The sequence below is a fragment of the Peromyscus eremicus genome, chromosome X (assembly GCF_949786415.1).
Source record: "Peromyscus eremicus chromosome X, PerEre_H2_v1, whole genome shotgun sequence".
Taxonomy (NCBI): domain Eukaryota; kingdom Metazoa; phylum Chordata; class Mammalia; order Rodentia; family Cricetidae; genus Peromyscus; species Peromyscus eremicus.
In genome coordinates, this window is record NC_081439.1 from 117,433,343 (window position 1) to 117,454,890 (window position 21,548).

A 21,548-nucleotide genomic window follows, 5' to 3' on the forward strand; every position below is an offset into this window, starting at 1 on the left:
AGGAGGAGAATAAAGCTGGAAAGTGGAAGGCTGAGTCAGAGAGACACTGCCAGCCACCATGATGAGGAACAGCATGTGAAGATGCCGGTAAGCCACGAGCCATGTGGCAAGGTATAGATTAATGGAAATGGATTAATTTAAGCTATAGGAACAGTTAGCAAGAAGCCTGCCACGGCCATACAGTTTGAAAGCAACATAAGTCTCTGTGTTTACTTGGTCGGGTCTGAGAGGCTGTGGGACTGGCAGGTGAAAGAGATTTGCCCTGACTGTGGGTCAGGCAGGAAAACTCTAGCTACACTCAGTAACATGCTGTGCATCAGTGACAGTCTATAAGTTAATAAATATCCACAGCACAACAAGCTGAGCAACTGATTCAAAGATGTTGGGTTTGCATTTAGTCATCACCCAATGTTTTTACTCTAATGGCTAGCCTCATGTAGAAGTGGAAACAAAGGCGTTTAAAAATATACATAATTATTTAGAGTGCAAAATGTATGCAAATATGTTAATATATTGTAGGAAAAACTTGGTTAAATCCTTATTTTAAGGAAGTTCAGGACTGCTTCTGAAGACAGAGAACCATGGATTTCAAAGTCTGGTTGTTCTAGTTTTCCTATGATCAGTCTCCAAGCAAAGTCCTTTGGGAGGCACACGAGGGTTTGTGCTTGTGCACGTGTGATATTTATACAGAGGGAGGAAATATTTGAAACAAATATAAAAGCTGAGAAATTGGGTTGGGTTATTTTAGAATTCTAAAGCTGAACATCATAAATGTTACATGCTCTAGAAAAACCCGTGCAGAATTGTAGCTGTTATAAACCTCTTCAAGAACATCCACATACAGCTTCCACCTGTCTTGACTAGCTAGCTTTCATAGAACTGGAAGGTGGTATGCATGCTGCTTGGGAAAAATCATCACCTTATGTAGCTGTGACTATCATGGCAAGATACGCCTATGGGTGCAATAGTGGCGTGAATGTTATTGGGATAACCGATCTCTATACTATTGGATTTAAGGTCCACTCCGTGAGCAGAAATACAAAGTATTGTAAATCTGGTCAAGAACCTATGGTAAGGAAGTTCACCCATCTCATCAATGAACCTCCTATGATTGTTCAGCTGAATAGACATAGTATCAGACAGCTTTTTAAATTCATCTTCATATACATAGATTAGTGCAGCTCTTTGTGCATTAGACAGCAATTAATGCAGCAACTTGCAAGTGGTCAAAGTGTAGAGAAGAAAGTGTCAGTGGCGTGACCAGCCATAAATGGGACACTTATACATCTTCCTCCTAAGGCTCAGGGACTATTGTGGTAGAGTAGATGTAAAGACAGTAAGGTCAGGGAGAATCAGAGTTAAACAATGCCTTCTCAATATGACAGTACCTCTTCACTCATGAAGTCTCAGCAACTAGGGTTACATGTACTATACTTGTATAGGATAAAGCCAGTCAATATTCCAGCATGGTTAGGGGAGGCGCTCACATGGTTGGCCCCACACTTATGAGATTTAAGTAGCATGAACTGGATGGACTTGGTGGGTTATAAAAAAAAGACAGAAAATTGGAAAGGGTATTTATATATCTGAGAGGAGCTAGAGTAAATATGATCAAAATACATTGTAGCGCTGTCTCAATTAGACTTAATAATAAAATCCCAGAGTCAGATATTGGGGTAAAAGCTGAAAGATTAGAGAAGCAAAGGAGCAGCCAGAGTCACTTCTTACCTCTCTGACTCCTCAGACCGAAAGGGGGGTGAGATCCCATCTCCACCTGCCTTATATTCCTGTCTCCACCTCCCTAGCACTGGGATTAAAGGCATGTGCCACCACCACCCAGCTCTGTTTCTCTTTTAGACTGGTTTGATCTGGTGTAGCCCAAGGTGGTCCTGAACTCCTGATGTTCCTGCTTCCTCCTCCCAAGTGCTGGGATTAAAGGTGTGTGCCACCACTGCCTGGCCTCTGTGGTTAACTAGCGGCTAACTCTGCCCTTGGCTAACTCCAGTGGCATTTGGCGTCCAAATGCCTGTGAAGTTTGTTGCAGAGATGCTGCAACAGAAAAATCCCAAACTTGCTCAGAGGTTTGGGGAAAAAAGACAGGAAAACCTAGCAGGTGACTCTGGCAGGAGACCCCGCGTGCAGCTAATGTGTGTGCCAGTGGCTGCAAAACCACAGGCGAGCGCCTTTTTTTTTATTTTTGTGAATTCGTGCCTCAAAAGTTTGATGCCAGATGAACTGTGAATCTAATTAATCTTAACAATAAAAACCCAGAGTTAGATATTAGGGTGAAAGCTGAAAGATCAGAGAAGCAGAGCAACTAGCCACCTAGAGAGACTTCTTACCTCTATGATTCCTCAGACCAAAAGGCAAGGATCCTGTCTCTATGAATCTTCAGAGTGAAAGGGCCAGATCCTGTCTCTTCCTGTCTTATATTCCTGTCTCCACCTCCCTAGGGCTGGGATTAAAAGTATGTGCCACCACTGCCTGACTCTATGGTTAACTAGTGACTAGCTCTGCCCTCTGATCTCCAGGCAAGCTTTATTTGTCAGAACACAAACAAAATATCATACAAAAATACATTGTATGAAACTCTCAATAAAAAGCCCTCAAACTAACCAAACAAATAAAAACAACAATAAAAACCAACTGAATGTCTATACAGAGGACTGTGGATACAGCTCAATAGTAATTTACCTAGAATTCACCAGGCCTTGGGTCTAATCATCAGTACAACAAAATAATGGCCTTGTAGAAAACAGACATTATGGCATATGCTATTAGTCCTAGCATTTCAGGTGGCTGGGGGCAGATGGTTCATTTGGTCCCAGGAGTACTATGTAATCTTTCTCTGTCATTCAATATGCAGGCAACTTTTTGAGTGCACTACTGCCTATAGGATTCTTAATAATTAAGATGGGAAAGTATACCTGAGGCAATAGAGAAATCTTGCCTAGCAACCAGGTAATTTCATTTCAGGATATCTAGGTATTTTTCATTCCAGGATAACTAATGCATCAGGCCATATCATGGTACAATATTTTGTGGATAGAGTCATGACAAGTTATATAAATATGATTATGAATTTGGGGTTATAGTGTGCTATTCTAGCTACAACTCACCAATTCTAATTGTAACTAGAAATCATTGTATCTCATGGCACTACTATAACCCAGTCTAGGTTACGGTACTAGCTAGTGAGATCCTGCCATAATCAATACCTAAAATGTGGAGCTGGCTTTGAATAGAGGTTAAAAGAATTTAGAAAATATGATAGACAATGTATAGATTTCCTTTATGAGCCTATTGGTAGAAAGCTAGATGTTTCTGAAACATCCCAGTGAGAACACCTTTCAATTTAACCCAGGAATAGTGCACTTCAGCTTATGAGGCTTTTAAGGCACTTTCGGATGAAATTTATTCGAAGTGATTATCTGTTTTGAGTCTACCACCACTCATGCACAGAATGATTATAATCAGCCTCTACAGATGAGAAGATGATCTTATTAAATATTCACCCTCTCCACATATTCAGTTGGGAAATGGATGCTTGGAAACATGTACCTGAGTCCTCTTGAGCTACCAACAAAACTCCTGGTTGGAAGGAGAACTTGTTTTATTTTCAAAGAATTGCAATTAGCATGAAGAAAATAATCTTTTCCACATTTGATTCTAGGCTCTACACAGTGTAAGGGTTAGATATGTATTCCCTATGGTAATGTGAGGTCAGGTGCTATGCCATAGAACACTGTTTTTTCAAACTATGGCCAGTACCCAATGGAGGAGATTTCTCAGGGCCAGTTTAAAACCATGCAAATGTATAACCACTACAGTGGGATTCTAGGACTGACAAAAAGCTTGAGGGCCACCCCTCTACTGTGGTGCTAATAGGTGCTCTGTGAAAATAGGGCTCTGTAGTCAGCCTTATCCTATTTTTTTTAAGTTAAGCAGAGCTCCTTACTTAACCTGGGGGCTCTACAGCATGCAATGGACTCATGCACACTTTTAACTCAAGGAGGGGAAGACTGCATCTTCAGTAAAACACAGGAACTGGAGAGAAATTCAAAGTCTTGGCCTCGCTGTAAACTAGAATCCAGGATTTCTGAACATCCTAGGCGCTCTTGACTATGTATGAAAGTTGGAGAAGTAACAGTGTTTTCAGTCTTTTGTTTCATCATAGAGCCTTTTTATGTTTTTAATTTCATGAAGCATGTGGTAGGACCAATATTTTTTGCCATGAAGAATGTGTGAATATATGTGCAGTAAAGCATGGACAAGCACCACCACTACTTATAGACAATTCTGAATTCTTTGTTTACTTCTTTTAATGAATGCAAACTGTTCAAAACAACTTCAAGCAGACCCAAATAGACGGCAGTGAGTTCAAGGCCAGCCTGGTCTACTATAGTGGATTCCAGGCCAGCTGTGGCTACATAATGAGACCTTGCTTGAACAAAACAAAACAAAATGAAAAACAAGGTAGCTCAAGGAGAACTCTCTGAGAGTACACTTTCTTCCTGGGCATTTTCACCCTTTTGTACTGACACAACAAAGTGCTGATACGTTTATGACCAATAGACTTATCATGTTCCTGAATAATGAAAAAAATAAGACCAGCAACCCAAACAGCCAAAAACAATATTAAGGTGCTTGGACAAAGGGAGATGAGCAGAGGGAGCAAAGTGAGTCTAGTGGTGTCTATACAACATCTTGAGTTCCAGACAGGCAAGTGCCTTACCTCCTGATTGTGCTTCAGCGCTCAGGCCAGATGAAATCAGCAGAGCAGGCCTTGAGATGGAGTCACAAAGTGACTGGGCTGAGACCGGTGAGGAGCTTCTGCTAAATCTGGCCCAAACATCTTGGGAATCCTATCTGTCTGCAAAAACTGTTTGTGCCATGGTAACGACGTCACACACGCTTTGAAACGCACCCCCTTGTTTGCTTTGCTCCACCACTCTTCCCATGCTGACTACCCACAAAGCCTTCATTGTCAGGCATAGCATCTCTGGGGAGCTAGATCAAAGGCATCCACAGGAAAGAAGGCTTCGATTTTCCTTCTACTTTCCCAGATGGAGAAAACTTTAGCTACAGAGAAGAGAAATGAGCCAAAGGGACAGTGATGGCACTGTGAATGCAAAAGGAATGACTAACCACAGATCCTTGTACACTTTCTTTGCTGAATGACAGTGAGGATTCTTCAGTATCAATCTGAAAGTTTAAGATTAAGAAGCACACTTTAAAGACTTGTGTTCATACGAATACAGATGTCTATACTGTAGCTTCTCTGAACTTAGAGGCCTTATCTATGAAATTCAGTGTTTAAGTCCAATTTCTAATATACTTGATGGCACATAATGGATAACAAATACACATTGAAGTTTATTTTTTTCTTTGAATGAATATAAAGAGTTTATTGGGTGCGTATTTGGGTATACAACAACAAATATTAAACAACTTTTTTAACGTTTTGTGCACAGGGCAGAAAACTGCCTGTACATGCTATGTCCACTTTTGGAACACAGATTTTAACAATTATTAATGCACAAAATCTTACATATCATGCAACTCTATGCCAAGATTCCAACTTTCTTCCATGCAACAGATATGAAGATCTAAATGGAAACCTAGCTAAGTCTTAAACACTTGTCCAGTAGCATGTATAATATATGTTGTTTAGGGGGAACCAGTCTTAACATTTCCTTGTACACAATACAATGTTCACGTGCCAAATACAACGACGGGAGGACTTGTACATGTACAGATGAGACAGTTCATATGTGAACAACACAAAAGACAACAGCACTGTTCCACAGTTCCACAACAATAGATTAATGTGATACACGAATGGAATTGAGAGAACTCTACACTTGAGGATAATCTTGTCTCAACTTATCTTTACTGACTGGGGTTGACAGTACAACTCAATTTCTACGCACAAAGTACAGCACAAGAACTTGACCAGAATGCTACAGTTCTAATCAACAACAAAAAAGAAAGGGAGATAAAGAGAGAGAAAGGGAGGCAGAGGAGGAAGAGAGGTGGGGAGGGTGAGGGAGAGAGAGGAAAAATCCTAAGAATACTGTCACCTTGAGCCTGAGATGCCAATTCAGATTCAACCCTGAATTTGGTTGATTTGGATTAAGTGAGTCAATAGAACCATTGAATTTCAGAAATCATACAGTTTCACTATATTAAAGAGTACATTTGAATCAAGCATAGATAGAAAACATGAAGCCAAGAAAACAACACGGTTCACAGAATTCGTTTGCCCCTACAAAACATTTAAGCAGTTAATTTTATTTTGTTGGTTTTTTTTTTAAGAATGATTGTGGTCTTTTAAATTTTCTTGTTGGGATGCAAATTGACCAGCGTTAGTGCTGTGAAATATTTTTTGCTGTGTTATCCCCAAAGTATAGGTGAGATCATGAGAAAATTTGGCAGTCCTTCTTCCAGATTTAGTTCATTGATAATGCTTGGCATTCTTTTGCACAAGCTCAATCTAAATTATGGGGCTTTAGTATGGATGATAACAAGGTGTAATGGCAGATAGAATAGGGAACTCTGCCTGTATGTTTGGTAAACCTCACTGATAAGTTTGAACTTTTGGATGAAGGACTGCTAGAAGAATTCAACAGCACCTGGAGGTAAGGTTCTGTTATAGAGCCCTCGTTTTGCCCTCACTGGCTACGTTGATTCATTGTGGCTCATGGATTTGCCTCCATTCAGGACACCGGAGACGCTTCTGCTCTTGGTCGGGGTCCCACTTCCAGATCGGGAGAACTCCGTGAGATCGTGCAGAGATGGCTCCTTATACATGGCCACTGAAAAGCACAGAGATGGTGGAAAAGGCCTTTAAAGGGGCACACTAATGCATTGCACTGTTCCAAATTTCTACAATAGATCCTAGGTGTTCTTGTTTTAAAACTTCTAAGTCCAGGAAGCAAAGCTCATGCTCATCATCTCAACTTAGCCATTCCACAGTGTATACATATTTTGTAATATTTTATACACAATAAGTAGCTTTTATTTATCAGAAGATTTAATTTTGATAATTGGAAAGAAACAAAGACAAAAAAGACAAAGAAAAATTATGTTTTGGTGTCTAAGTTTCTATGCCTTAAGACAAACACACAAGTACTTAGCAGCATGGATGAGACTAGATTAAATGAATTCTAGTCCTCATATAGTAATTCATAGCGTATTTTAATACCTAACTTCTATCACTTACAGTTTTATATGCAAGGAATAATGGAAACACATTTAATAAAGCTCTCAGAAGTTTAAATATAATCTATAACACACTGTGAAACTTAATGTTAAAAATTTACACATTTTAAAACATTGATTTCTGTCATACTTTAAATGAAACTCTCTAAGATTAAAAGCATTAGTATGATTCTTAGAACAATAAATGGTAACAGTTATTATTATTGGGCTATAAATCATGTACTAGCATATACGTGTGAATACAGTGTGTTAGATATTAAGTTCATCATATGCATCACTGCATTTTGTCCTTGTAAAAAGTCTATGATATAAAAAACTCATTTTTAGCCGGGCGGTGGTGGCGCACGCCTTTAATCCCAGCACTTGGGAGGCAGAGCCAGGCGGATCTCTGTGAGTTCGAGGTCGGCCTGAGCTACCAAGTGAGTTCCAGGAAAGGCGCAAGGCTATACAGAGAAACCCTGCCTCAAAAAACAAACAAACAAAAATAATAAAATAAAATAAAATAAAATAAAATAAAAACTCATTTTTATTAGAGACAGGGTCTCACTGTAGCCTAGGCTGCTCTGGTATCATTAAGTAGCCCATCGAATTCTCTTACTTATATTTTACTGATGATCATGAGGCACATGTAGGTAAGTAACATTACAAGACCATTCAGTTAACAGCGGGGCACAGTGACAATACCTATAATGCTGGCATTTTTGGAGGTTGAGGAAGGAAGATCATGAATTTGAGGCCAACTGGGACAAGAAAGCACCAGCTACACAGGTGAGACTCTGTTTCAAACAAACAACAAACACCATAGCAAGCAAACAAACAAATAAACACAATCCAACCATCCAGTTACTACAAAATGAACCTGCAACTTGAACTCAGATATTCTGGCCCAGAAAATGAGTTGTACAACACAACGTGGCACTTATTTCAACGTGTGTGCATGTGTGGTGTGTAAGGGGATGGGTAGTACTTTTAAGCCTCTACTGTAATCTCAGGTGGGCAATCTCTTCTGTTTTATTTCTATTGTCTGTCTCTTCGCTATGTCTCCCTACTAATATTGCTATTTCCCAGTTTCTTTTTACATCTATTCTGACTAGTTTTGTGTCAACCTGACACAAGCTAGAGTTATTTTGGAAGAGGAAACCTTCATTAAGAAAATGCCTCCAGGAGACTGGACTGTAGGCTTCCTATAGTGGGAGGATGTGTGAGGGTGTGTGGCTGGTGCCACCACTGAACTGGTAGTCATGGGTGCTATCAGAAAGCAGGCTGAAAAAACCACTAAACAACATTTCTCTATGACCTTAGCTTTAATTCTTGCCTCTAGGTTCCTGCCTTGACCTCCTTTAATGATTGGCTGTGATGTGGAAGTGAAATAAACCCTTTCCTCCCCAAGTTGCTTTTGGTAATGGTGTTTTATCTCAGCAATAATAATCCTTACTAAAACAGAAATTGGCACCAGATCATTAGGTATTGCTGTGACAGACTTGAGCATGTTTTGGGGAGGACTGTGAACTTTGGAATGTTGGACTGGAAAAGCCATTGATTGTTTAGAACTTAGTGAGTTGTTGTGGGAACAAAGAATATAGACCTGAGATCAGTGCAGATGATGGAGTCCTGTCTTGTGAAGTTTCAGAGGGAAGTTTTGAGTGTCCCCTAAAGACTCTATGAGCCATTTGATAGTTTGAATTAAGACCCACCAAAGTAATGCTTTTGCTTTGTTGGGACAATTGATACCTGTCAACTGGGGCTAAAGAATCAGATGTAATTAAGAAGATACTAGCATTGCTGAGGCAAAATCTGAGAAGTGTTTCCTTAGGGTCAGCACACAGAGCTATGATCCAAAAGTGGCCAAGGCTGTACCTTGTGCTGGCAACCAAAATTGATGATGTGTTTTTACCATGTGTTACTAGTTTTGAAGGCATGAAGGGTTCATAGAGAGAAGCCAAGGTTTTGCATTGTGAGAGGCCAGGAGAGGCCACTGGTGAATGTGTAGTTTCAATTGAAGTAGAAGCCCCAGAATTGAAGGGGTCATTGAAAAACATTGAGGATTGACACCATGTGCAGGGTAAGAGTCCCTAAAGAAAAGAGCCCAAGAGAGGCTATTGGTGAAGGAGCAGCCAAGGTGGAATAGAGATCCCAACATTTTGGAGATGCTAGTAACATGGGATAACCATCAAGAAGAGCACCAGCTGTGGAGCAGAGCCAGATTGAGCCTAGAAAACAGGTTGTGTGTGCTGTGAATAGCAAGGCTTCGAGAAGTGCTGCTCCCAGGACACTTTGGAGCACATCATAAATGTGTCCTGAACATCTAACACTGAACTTTTCACATTGTTTCATATTTATTTTGCATTGATTTGATTGTGACTATCCTACGGTTATTCCTTCTTATAGTAAGAAAGTATATAATTTGTTTTTGATTTTACAAAAGCTCACAGTTAAGACTTTATCTATTTTAGAGAGAGTTTGGTATTTTAGAGACTTTAGATATTTCAGAGAAACTTTGAACTTGAAAGAGATGTTGGATGTTTTGAAGAGACTGAACTTTTAAAATGTTGGAAAATTTAAAGACCATGGAACTTTAAAAAATTTGGAATGTTTTACACTGTGATACTAATATTAACATGCCATCATGGGGACAAATAAGAAAGGAAAGGTTCTAGTTGAATTGTGATGTATTTGTGTATCAAGTTGATAAGGAGTCAATTGTGCTGGCTAGTTTTATGTCAATTGGACACAAGGTAGAATCATTTAGAAAGAAAAGACCTCAGCTAAGTAAATGTCCCCACTAAACTGGACAGGTGAACCTGTGGGGCATTTTCTTGATTGATGATTGATATAGGAGGATCCAGACCACTGTGGGCAGTGCCACACTGGGCTAGTGCTTCTGGGTGCTATAAGAAATAAGGCTGAGTTGGTGGTCCTTGGTGCTATAAGAAAGCAGGCTAGGCAAGCCATGAGGAGCAAGCCAGTAAGCAGCACCTCTCCATGCTCTCTGCATCAGCTCCTGCCTCCAGATTCCTGCCCTGTTTGAGTTCCTATACTGACTTCCATTGATGATGGACTGTGATGTGGAAGTATAAGATTAAATATACCCTTTCCTCCCCAAGTTGTCTTAGGCTACGGTGTTTTATTATAGCAACAGAAACCCTAAGATAATAGTTCTCTCTCCTTTATTTCCCTACTAATCTAAAAAAAACTGAGAATGAAAATTCTTAAGGCTATATTGACCAAGGGGTTTTTCTATAAAGATTAAATATGTACACATTCTAAACTCCATGGTTAATCTCTACAAGTCATTTTGGCATAATTTAGGGTCCTTAGCTGTCTTGAGTTTGCAATTTAGGTACTTCCCTCTAAGAAAGGTGTTACTATGGATAAACTAAGATGAGAGTAGATGCTACTGTCAGTGTTTGAATGTTGGCATGGTTTTTACATTTTGGTCTTGATGGTTTTTAGTGCTGTGAAATGCTTGAAAATTTATGGGTAGATGCCTTAATATAGAAGAATTAGGTTTTACACCCAAAAGTACAAACAAGACTTAATGAAATTAGTGGTTTTCATGGAAGAATCCATAGTCCATAGGCTATCAAATTTACCTTTCAGTGGTTTGGGCAGAAAATGTGCTGCGGGCTTGTTCTTCTTCACATGGTTGCCTTTCATGATCTCTCCTTCTTTGTTCAGGCCCAGATACCACCCTCGGCCTGATTGCTGCTGACGGTAGATCATTGATGAGTATGTCACATAATAATTTTCAAATACTGATTCTTTGAATTTGCACTCAGGTGTGAAATGTTCCTGCAACAAAAGTAAATAAACAAAAAAGTCAGTATTTATAAGAGTATGAATTTCAAGCAGAATAGATAGAATATACCATTCAGAAGTTTAGATAATACCTTGTTAAAGCTTGTATGAAGGGTACTTTATTTGAATAGAACAAGTTATTATCACTGGAAACCAAAAGACTATATGTAGCAATTTATGTGATATTTTAAGAGAACACCCAAAGTAAAAATGCTGTTGATCAGTGATTGGCTCTTTGCAGTAAGCAATGCAAAGATTTGGACAAGCCACATAAGTGTATGCTGGACTAAATCAAGAGCAAAAGGATTGAAAGAGGAGCATAAAGCTGCTATAAACAATAAATAAAAGAAAATTAACATTTAGTTTAGTATTTACTTTTTATACTATTATCGTGTGTGTGTGTGAGTGTGTGTGTGTGTGTGTGTATGTGTGTGTGTGTGTGATGTGTGATATGTATTGCTCAGATGAGGAGGTCAAAAAACAAATATATTTTCTCCTTTCACTTTTACTTACGTTTCAGGGACTGAATTTAGCCTTTGTGTGCAAAGTGTCTGCCTGCTGTCTGAGCTATCTCACCAGCCACGTGATTACTTTTAATAAATTCTCAGGTTATCTTTTAATAGATTCTCAGGTTATCATATATTATGGTTACTATTTGCCTGAGTCTTAAAGCAGTACTACAGTGCTGGTTGCCTAGATTTCTAAAGTAGTTCTACAAGGAAATGATGTTATCTGATTTTTTTCCCTAATTTGCTGAGATGTTATCAGGAACAACAGTTGATAATTTTGCCTAATGTTTACAAATCCTGTTTTGTTGTGCCCATTTTCTAGGCCAGTGGTCTTTTCTAAATTGTGTCTCTGTGTTTCTTTTTTACTTCATTTTCATATTTAGTATCATTCTCAGCATACACACCAGCTGAGTAACAACATCTGAAATGTTCTAAAAGTTACTTTAGTGAAGGGGAACACATTTGTCAGCATTTCTCAGAAAGGAAAGCATGCAAGTAATTTTCTTTTCTTTTTTATTAAACCCTGCCTCATTCAGTAATATGCTTGATGTCCATCCATATTTGCTCTGCAGAATGCACTTGGAGAGAGCATCTTTGGGGTTATTTCATTCAGTCTAGGTACACACCATAGATCTCCCAGGATTCATGCAAATTCAACCTACTAAAGCAGAAATGTACTTCTGGGGCAACTGTCACATGGCAGAAACTTAAAAGAGTTCTATTTATGGGTTCTGAACATTTCTCTTTATGGGATTTCTCAACACAGAGAAAGCCAAAGTATGTCTACAAAGACATTTGATGAAAAATCTCTACATTTTCTCTAGTGATGAGGAAAATTTCTGGAGTTCTTTGTGAATTAAATCATTACTTGGATAAAGTATTCATCCCTGGAAAGTAGATTTTCTTTTAATAAAAATTCAGAAATCATTTGTAAAGAAATCTGTTGAATGATGCAGATGATCAAGTTAGGCAAATGACTAGAGCATGAGATGTATGTGCTGCCATAAGTACAGAAAGAAAGTCCATAAAAAGATATGTATTGTCTGAGAAGAGAGGGGGAAGTCAGACTTAATTCTGACAGGGGCACTAAGGACATGTTCATAGACATAAGAGATCATTATATCTGAGTCTTGAAGGATGGGAAAGAATTCAACATAGAAATAAAGAATAATAGCTGAAGCACAGGTCAGCACTTATTCCATCCTCCACTTCTCCCTTCCGTTCTTCTTTTAGTATCTGAAATCTACCAAGTTGCAGTTTCTCACACTTAAACCCAGGGGATGTTTACATTCATCCACATGCTATTTCATGATGCCATAGCCTTTACCTTCCATATTTATAGCAAGTTTATGACTTTAGGACCTCTTCAGCAGACTGTTATATGGATCTCATAATTGGTCTTCCTTTTCTCCTGATATATTTGCTTTCTTAAAGTAAGGTTCCCTGTAGTGGATATCTGTTCTATGAAATGAAGCACAGCTCTAGAGATGTAGCAGGTAACTGTTCTACCTGCTTATGACCTTGAAATATATGCCCCTGGGGCATGGTCTCTCCTATACCCTTAGATAGGTATAGGATATTAAAGTAGATTATTGTATCTACTAATAAACTAATTTAGCAAACTATCAACCTAGTTAATTTGTACTGATATGGATTCTTATATATTGATACAAATGTAAACTATTTTTATATTCCTATTTAAAATAATTTGTATATTGATACAAATTCAAAACTATAATCATCATATTGTACACATGTTCATACTTCTATTTGAAATATTTTATATATTGATATAAATATAAAATTGTATTTATCCTACTATTGTTCTACCTGTTTAATATACTTGTATATTGATAAATATCAAAGATTGTTGTCATATTGCATATTACACTATACATTTCTACCTCTGTTTAAGATATTTTGTGTATTGCTACAATTTTGAAATCATTGTCCTTTTACTGTACATTTGCTTACAGACTGTTTACCTTGTTTATATAAAGCCTTAGTCCTTAGGTTATTTAGGTAGATAAGACTTACAGATTTATAGTCACCAATGCTTGTCATTTCTGTAGTTATGTTAGTTAGGTTCTCCAGATTTACAGAAACATTTGTCAGATGGACAGGTAATCTTCAAACACTTCATAGACCTAGAGAATATGGCATTTAAACGTTTTGATAACTTAGAATTCTGTTGACATGAGACAAGACTGCTCCTGGCAGCACTGATCTACTCTCAAGAGAATGTTGGGCTTCTAAGACACTCTATTTGAATGTTTGTCTTCCTCTTGGCACAAAATGACTGTGAAGCAAAGAACTGTCCTTGCCTTGACTGCTGACAATATGAACACTGTCCTTTCCAGATGAGCAGGACACAAAGAAAAGCAAGTACTGAACCTTGCCAAGACAGGGTAAGATGGTCTTTCAAAATTCCTGCTTCTGAAAATGGTCTGTCAGATATTCTAGGCCTGTAGTCAAATCGGATGCTCCAACAGTGCTGAGAAACTTTAGGTGACTGTCCAGGCTACCAGCTGTCTCTGTCTAGTCTCGAAAGATTTCTGTAAGTTGCTTGCGTGCATTTCCCATTCTCTCAGGTACTATTATATTCTTTCTCAGGTCTTTGATGAGGTGGAAGACTAATAGTTACAGTTACAATTTTCTTGTATCCTAGCTAGAACATACTAAGTACTAGATTCAGATTCTTCAGGATAGGATAGCTTTTGGAATAATCTCTTTAACATACAATTTACCTATGTTGTGGACATCTCTGGATTTTAATATATGTCTCTTGTTTGATGTTGTTCTTGCTGGTTGTATTTCTGTTTTTATTTAGGTTATTACTTTTCCCCTCTCCTGGACAATACTTGATAATCATTCCTATTATATATAGTTTTATATTAGGTTAGAACTTTCTTATTTAGATAAAAAGGGGAGATGTAGTGGATATCTGTTCTATGACCCCGAAGCCCAGCCCTAGAGACATAGCAGGTAACTGCTCTACCTGCCTATGACCTTAAAATACATGCCTATGGGGCATGACCTCTTGGCTACCCTTAAGGCCTGAGATGTACATATACAGCTCTCTTCTCTCTCCTGTGGGCTTGGATGCAGGACTGACTGAGATGGCTGGAACCACCTGAGACTATGCCCCAGTATTCCAGAACCTGCAACAATTCTGTTCTGTACAATAAGTTTTTCTCCCCTAATAAATTCCTTTGCCCTTTAAGCAAGCTCCGTGGATTTCTCCCATTAGTTCCCTTCTTCATGAACTCTGGATGATTTCACCTTTCGTATAATATGCAACTAATGACTGGGTGTTTCCTTTGAAGTCCTCCACTATTCAATTACAATCACTCTTTGGTCCTCTACCACTGAACCATGCATGTCTTTCCAAATGCCATTCACTTGTTTAGTAACCCATCCTTCTCTTTCTCTGTCTCCTAGTTTTCTTTTCATCCCTTAAGGACTATTTTAAATACAATTCCTCTTTGAATTACACAGGATTTCTCCCAATCAAAACTGATTATATCTATATCAACACCAAGAGGCTCTATCTAGGTCACTGGCATGGCCTGTGACTTATATCCATGCATGGTAACTATGAACTTGTTGTATTTCCAAATCTATCTAGCTGTATCCCCCAAGCTCATGGTACACTAGTTGATTAGTGGAGCACTGATTAGTTATCAAAACTAAATACTGAAAATTACATGACTTATTAGAATATCAGCTTCCAAAATGTCTGCAGGGAATTTCCTTTATACCACAGAATAAAATCAGTTATATTTATAAGGAGGCTGTCATTGCATGGACAGATCTTGGATGAGTGATTTAACAGCTGTTAAGAATAATGTGGCACCTACAACGCTAAGAGGAAGTCTTGGCAATTGTTACAACTATTGGAAAATGGCAAGGAAGGACTCAATGAACTGAATGCTCTGTCACATCCTGGCAATTTCTTAGTCATCCCTACTAAATTTGGACTCAAAAACTCAGCAGAGAAGAAAATGAGGCCAAAAAAAAAGAAGAAAAAAAAAACATGTTGAAGCAACCAAAGGAGTGTTCTGTTCTCTGTGTGTGACACTGTCATTTTTATCCTGTGTTAGAATGAGTAGGCAGAAGAAGCTTGATTCTATTAAAATGTGGAAACATTTAACATCCCATTCTATGTAAAAGAGTCTAATAAAGAAGACAAGGGTACAGTTGCATCTCTTCAGTACATGTAAGCAATATAAATAATAGAAATTGTATTTGGCCCAAGCCAAGAAAGTCCTATTTTGAGGAGACCTGGTGGGAAGGACATCAAGGAACAAATTTACTTTGATTGTGGATGCCTCTTCACTGGTGCCCTGAAAGAAGGTACCAAAGTGGACTTGACACAAAAGAGGCACTGAATGAAGGCAGCAGTAGATGTGCTCTATATTTAAAAGGCTGTAGATAAATATCTGCTATCAGAATGGGTGTATGAATTAACATATGTCCTATATTCTTTGCATGGTTCCTATGAAATTACTTAATGAGTATAAAATAAAAGGTACTTTGGACCTCATAACTTTTAATGCATTGATTTCTCTTAAATGTTGTTTACCTCTCATGCTCATATACATTTTGTCATATAAGTAATATTTAGTTCATAAAATAATCATTCTCTAATACCTTCTCTGTTCATGATTTCTATTTGATTCCCTTACAAGTTCAAGATTTGTTTCTTTATGGTGAATATTAAACATCATATCTATGTTATCTATGTTATTATCATATTTTGGCCCAGAACCGAGGGATTGACATTTAGAGAACACACATATCCAAGACTAATATCTAACAGTTCTTTTTTCCAAATCCACTTTTAAAAAACTATTAAGAAGTAGATAATTATTTGGAGATTAAAATAGCAAATGTGAAGAAATCATGTAAAAATCCTAATACATCAATAGAATATATTAGGGAATTCTTACAGCCAAAGATGGTAAGGGTCAGGTGCTCCTATCAGGTCAGATAAAGTCTCAATACAGACATTATAAGGCACAATGGGTAATCCTGGATTCATGTACAAATAACCCTAAGATCCAGATGTAGTGGGTAGCCGTTCCAGCTTTGACCCGAGATCTGGATGGGCCAGCTCTCTTGGTTCCTGGATCCTGGACGCTGAAGATAGACCGAGCAGAGTTCTCCAGAGAACACCACTGGACTACGCTACACCTTTCCCAGACCCTGTAACCTATCCCTTCACTTGTAAGTTACCCCACAAAATAACCACCCCCTTTTAACTATGTGGAGTTGCCTTAATATTTAAACCAATATTTAATGGTGTGCCAGAAACGTTTCCCCAGAATACAAAATTTGAGACTAGTGTAAATTGCTATTCTCTTTTTTAGAGTCTAAAGAAGTATCTCTGCCCTGTGTTGCTTCAGTCACAATGGCAAAGTGTGGAGACTGAAGTGTATCTTTGGCCTGTTGGAGTTGGGGCCTGGTTAAAGGAGACTTGGGTTAGAAGAGTAGCTGCTCTAAACTGAGGCCAATAGGGCTATGGCTTATAGCTGTGCCCCCAGGAACCATGACCTCAAACAACAGAACTTATTATTTTTGTGTGTATTTTTCAGCCAGGCTCTATAAGCACATCTCCAGCATTAAAACTGACACACCAAGATTAAATACCTTCATAATTAAAATAAGTAATTTGGCAAACAGAGGCCATAATAACAGGGCTCTCATTCACCTGCCCTCCCCGCCATGCTCTTGTAGTTTAAGCTATCATGTCACTGAAAGGTGACAGTGTTACATTTGAGCTTGTATCTAGGTAGGATAGGAAGCTTTGAGAACTACCACGTAGACTGTAAATGTCCTTTTTACACATTTAGCCCCCACAACATATTTTTAGGTAGGCTGCATAGATTCTTTTGGATCTAAGGAGAGCAAAATTGTCTACTGAAGTGGATCCTACAAAACTGGTAATGTTAAATCTGGGTAGCAAGAACTGCCATCACCTTTCACACATATGTGTTATGTCAAGGACACACATCCTGATATAAGCTAACATTTCTCAATAGATTTTGCTTACTACACCTATGACACTTTCAAAGCAGGAAGTATGGAACACAGAAAAAAAACAGTTTATAGATTTATGTGTGAACAACAACAGAAACATCATTAACATCCCTGAAACATGATTTTTTTCAGCAGGTTCCATAATCATATTTTGAACATATTTTCCTTTCTCTTCAATGCTCCTGATGACCTCTTTTCCCCTTCTATCTTCCAGCGCATTTTCAGCGGCCTAATCCTCCAATTAGTTTAGCAATTACTGTCACTAGCAAGGGTCATTCATCTAATCTTGAGCCATCTTCTAATGATAATTAATTTTCTGGATTTAAAATGTGCAGGTTATTTAAGCAGGTCTGATTTGTGTATGTCAATTATTCTACAGCCTATTGAAAATCGTGAATAGATTAAAATCAGAGTTTCAGCTCTTTTATAAGATAAGTAAATGGAATTTTAAAATATAAATTATACCCATGGGGTGACAGGATAACTACCTATATTCCCTAGATTGGCTTCTCTTCCATCAGTGATCTCAATTTCCAGGACTAATTATTATATCCACAGCTTTGATGTTCTCTCCAAAGCTATATTTGAGGCAAATAAACTTCATTATTACTGAGTTCAAAGCATGGTAAGGAAGAAGGGAATCAACACATTGTGCTCTGTAGCCAAGCAAATGTATTAATTCATGATAAAGGGAGTATTTTTAATGCAAAAAACCCTCATTGAACTAAGAGATAATTAAGGACAGTTCTCGCTATAAGGCCTGGATTACAGCAGATGACCTATACATATGTGATGAAAAAATATGTGTAAAGTGAAATATCATATGATGAAACCTTTGAAGCTGCCTTGTATAAACTCAAAACAGGGTTAATTCTGGCACTGTAACTACCTAATAAATAGAAGACTCTTTCAGAGGAAAGATATGACAGGTCAGCACTTGCCTACTAGGGCAGAAACAGTAAGTAATAAAATGAGGAAAGGAGACTAGTGAGTGAGTGAGTGAGTGAGTGTGTGTGTGTGTGTGTGTGTGTGTGTGTGTGTATGTGTATTGTGTGTGCATGTTCATGTGGGTGTGTGCACATGTGCTTATGGGTGCATGTGCACGTGTTTATGGTGAAAGGTAGAAGCTGATATTGGGTGTCTTACATGATTGTTCTCTATGTAATTATTTTGAAACAGGTTCTGTTACTGGACCTATAGCTCATCAGACTACCTGACAACTAAGCTCCAGAGATCTACTTATCTCTGACAACCTAGGGTTAGTAAGTGTCCACTGTGCCTCCTGGCTTTACATGGGGTCCTGATATTTATATAGTAGATTTTTTTTTTTTACCAAATAAGCCATCTCCCCAGCCTGATAAATCCAATTTTCAAGAGTTGGAAGGGAAGAGGAGGAAGGAAGAAGACAAAAGAGGGTAAATAAAGACAAAATAATGTAGCTAGGGAAATGGCTCTGCAGTCAAAAGCTCTGTTTGCTTTTACAGATGGCCTAGGTTCAGTTTCTAGCATACACATGGAGGTTTACAATTATACACAACTCCAGTTCCAGGAGATCCAATATACTCTTCTGGCCTTTGTGAGCACCAGGCACACATGTGGTGTACATACATTAACACAGGAAAAACACTTCTACATATAAAGTTTTAAAAATCTTAAAAAAAAACAACTTAAGAAAGACAAAACAGTGCTTAAGCTGAAGTAAGACTAAAGAGAGATCTTTGTAACAAAGACATAGGCACATAAAATTACGCTCTTGTCTTTGTGTGTCCAAATAACTAAACACTTCATTTAAATTTTATTGGTTTTACTTTTGTAAAATGATGAAAAGGTCTACTAGTCCTGTTAGCTTAATTATGCTCTTGCTCGAAGATCCAATGAGAATGTGCATATGAATGAAGCTCTATTGTAGGGTTTCTTCTGATAACAAATGACCAGAAAACCAGGGCAAAACACATTCTTTCATTTTCAGAGTTCTTTTTCATCTGAGATCAATTACCAGGAATAAGATCATCCTATATGTATTTTACTAATATAGAAGAATATAAATTCTCCCCCAAATTAGGGCTACAGATGAATTTTGCTTTGCATTTACTGTTCTCCTCAAATGGTGGTTTCCAGGAAACTGTTTTCTCTTCTTTTATATTTTCATTTCTGTCTGCAGCAGGATGAAATGGTTGCAGTGCTGTAATCCACAGCACTACAAAAAGAGAGAGAGGTATTGAAAATGGACCTTGTGAAATTCCATGACAGAAAATGACTTAAAAGTACATAAGGCTGGACATGGTGGTACGCGCCTTTAATGTCAGCACTCCGGAGGCAGAAACAGGCAAATTTCTGAGTTGAAAGCCAGCCTGGTCTACAGAGAGAGTTCCAGAATGACTAGGGATACATAGAGAAACCCTGTCTTAAAAAATCAAAAAAGTACACATGGTAATTAGCAACCATTTGAAAAGAAATGCAAATTATGCTTAACTTTGTATACAGGACTATTTTTTTCTTATTGCCTCATACTGTTACAACAAAATTTCTTGATGTCATTTTTATATTCCAGAATATTTCATGGACACTTTAATTTACCTTAGTTTAGTGTCACAAACATGACAACAAATTGCTTTTCCCCCACAGTTCTTCATCACTAAAAACTAGAACAACAGTAGGTCTGTCAATGGGGACCCAGATACCATGTTTTAGTTGAGAGTTCACTTACAGCTTTGTACTGGTTATTATGTATCTTCTAGTTAGTTCTAAGAAGATGTGCCATGCAATGGATTAGTCACCCTTTTAAATTTTTAAAACACAGCTGGACATGTTTTAAAACACAATGTGTTGGACGTTGGCTCTTGGTGGGAGCATGAGCAGCCTATATAACAAAATAAATAATTTTCAGAAAAGATTGAAAATTACTAAGAAACAAAACAAAACCCACAACTGGGCCTGGTGGTGCATACCACATTTAATCCCAGCCATCAGGAGGCAGAAGCAGGTGGATCTCTGAGTTCGAGGTCAGCATGTTCAACATAATAAGGTCAAGGACAGTGAGGAATACACAGAGAGTTGCTGTCTCAATAAAACAAAACACACTAAAAATAAGCAATAAATAAAGGAAAATAAAAACAAACTCCCCCTTTACAGAGGCTAATGGGTTATTTTCATCATTATATAAAAATTACATGATTCAAAGGCCTCATTCATCTCTAACCTTGGACAGCAAAGCATAAAATGAAAGGAACTTGTTGAGAGCTGTGACAAAGCAAGATAAATATACATGCATATTAGATCCATAAAATGAGGAGCTAGTTTTCTAAAGGAAACAGAACTGACAAATCCTTAGCAAAATTAGAGCAAAGATGGAAATTGATGAACTCAGATGAAAAGAGAAATATTATCATGGATATCCCAGAAATGTAACTTATCCTTGGAATGTATTGTGAATAATTACATATTTTAATAAATTTGATGAACTAGAAGAGAGAATGAATTCCTTGGTACATGTAAGTTACCAAAACGGAATCATGAAGAACAAAAAGTAAACCTACACAGACCTATGAGTGAACAACTCATAAAAAGTATCCTGTGGTGGTACACACCTTTAATCCCAGTACCTAGGAGACAGAGGCAGAGGCAGGTGGATCTCTGTGAGTTCAAGGTCAGCCTGGTCTACAGAGTGAGAGCTAGGCCAGCCAGGGCTACAAAGTGAGATCCTTTTTCAAAATAACCAAACAACAAGGAAAAACTCTCATCAGTTTCTATGACCAGATGGATTCACTAATGAATCTCACAAATCATTTAAAAGGAACAAATACCAATTCATGTTAATACACTCCCAAAACTGAAGAAAACTCATCCAAATATGTTCAGTAAGGCCAGGATTAGCAAAACCAGAAAAAATGAGACAAATGCCAAGTACACACACACACACACACACACACACACACACACACACACACACACAAGAACACTATAGGCTGATATCCC

At 38.0% G+C, this 21,548-nt stretch overlaps 1 protein-coding gene across 1 annotated transcript in view; it reads right to left on the bottom strand.

Annotated features, from left to right (window-relative positions):
* Positions 1–5,420: 5,420 nt before the first annotated feature.
* Positions 5,421–21,548, bottom strand: part of Fgf13 (fibroblast growth factor 13) — a 79,623-nt gene continuing 63,495 nt past the window's right edge. Inside the window, exons 4-5 of the mRNA XM_059250782.1 lie at positions 10,818–11,016; positions 5,421–6,818 (exon numbers count right to left, since the gene is read on the bottom strand). Of these exons, the coding sequence (XP_059106765.1) occupies positions 6,682–6,818; positions 10,818–11,016 (336 nt within the window). The 3' untranslated portion in view covers positions 5,421–6,681. The remainder of the gene's footprint in view (positions 6,819–10,817; positions 11,017–21,548) is intronic.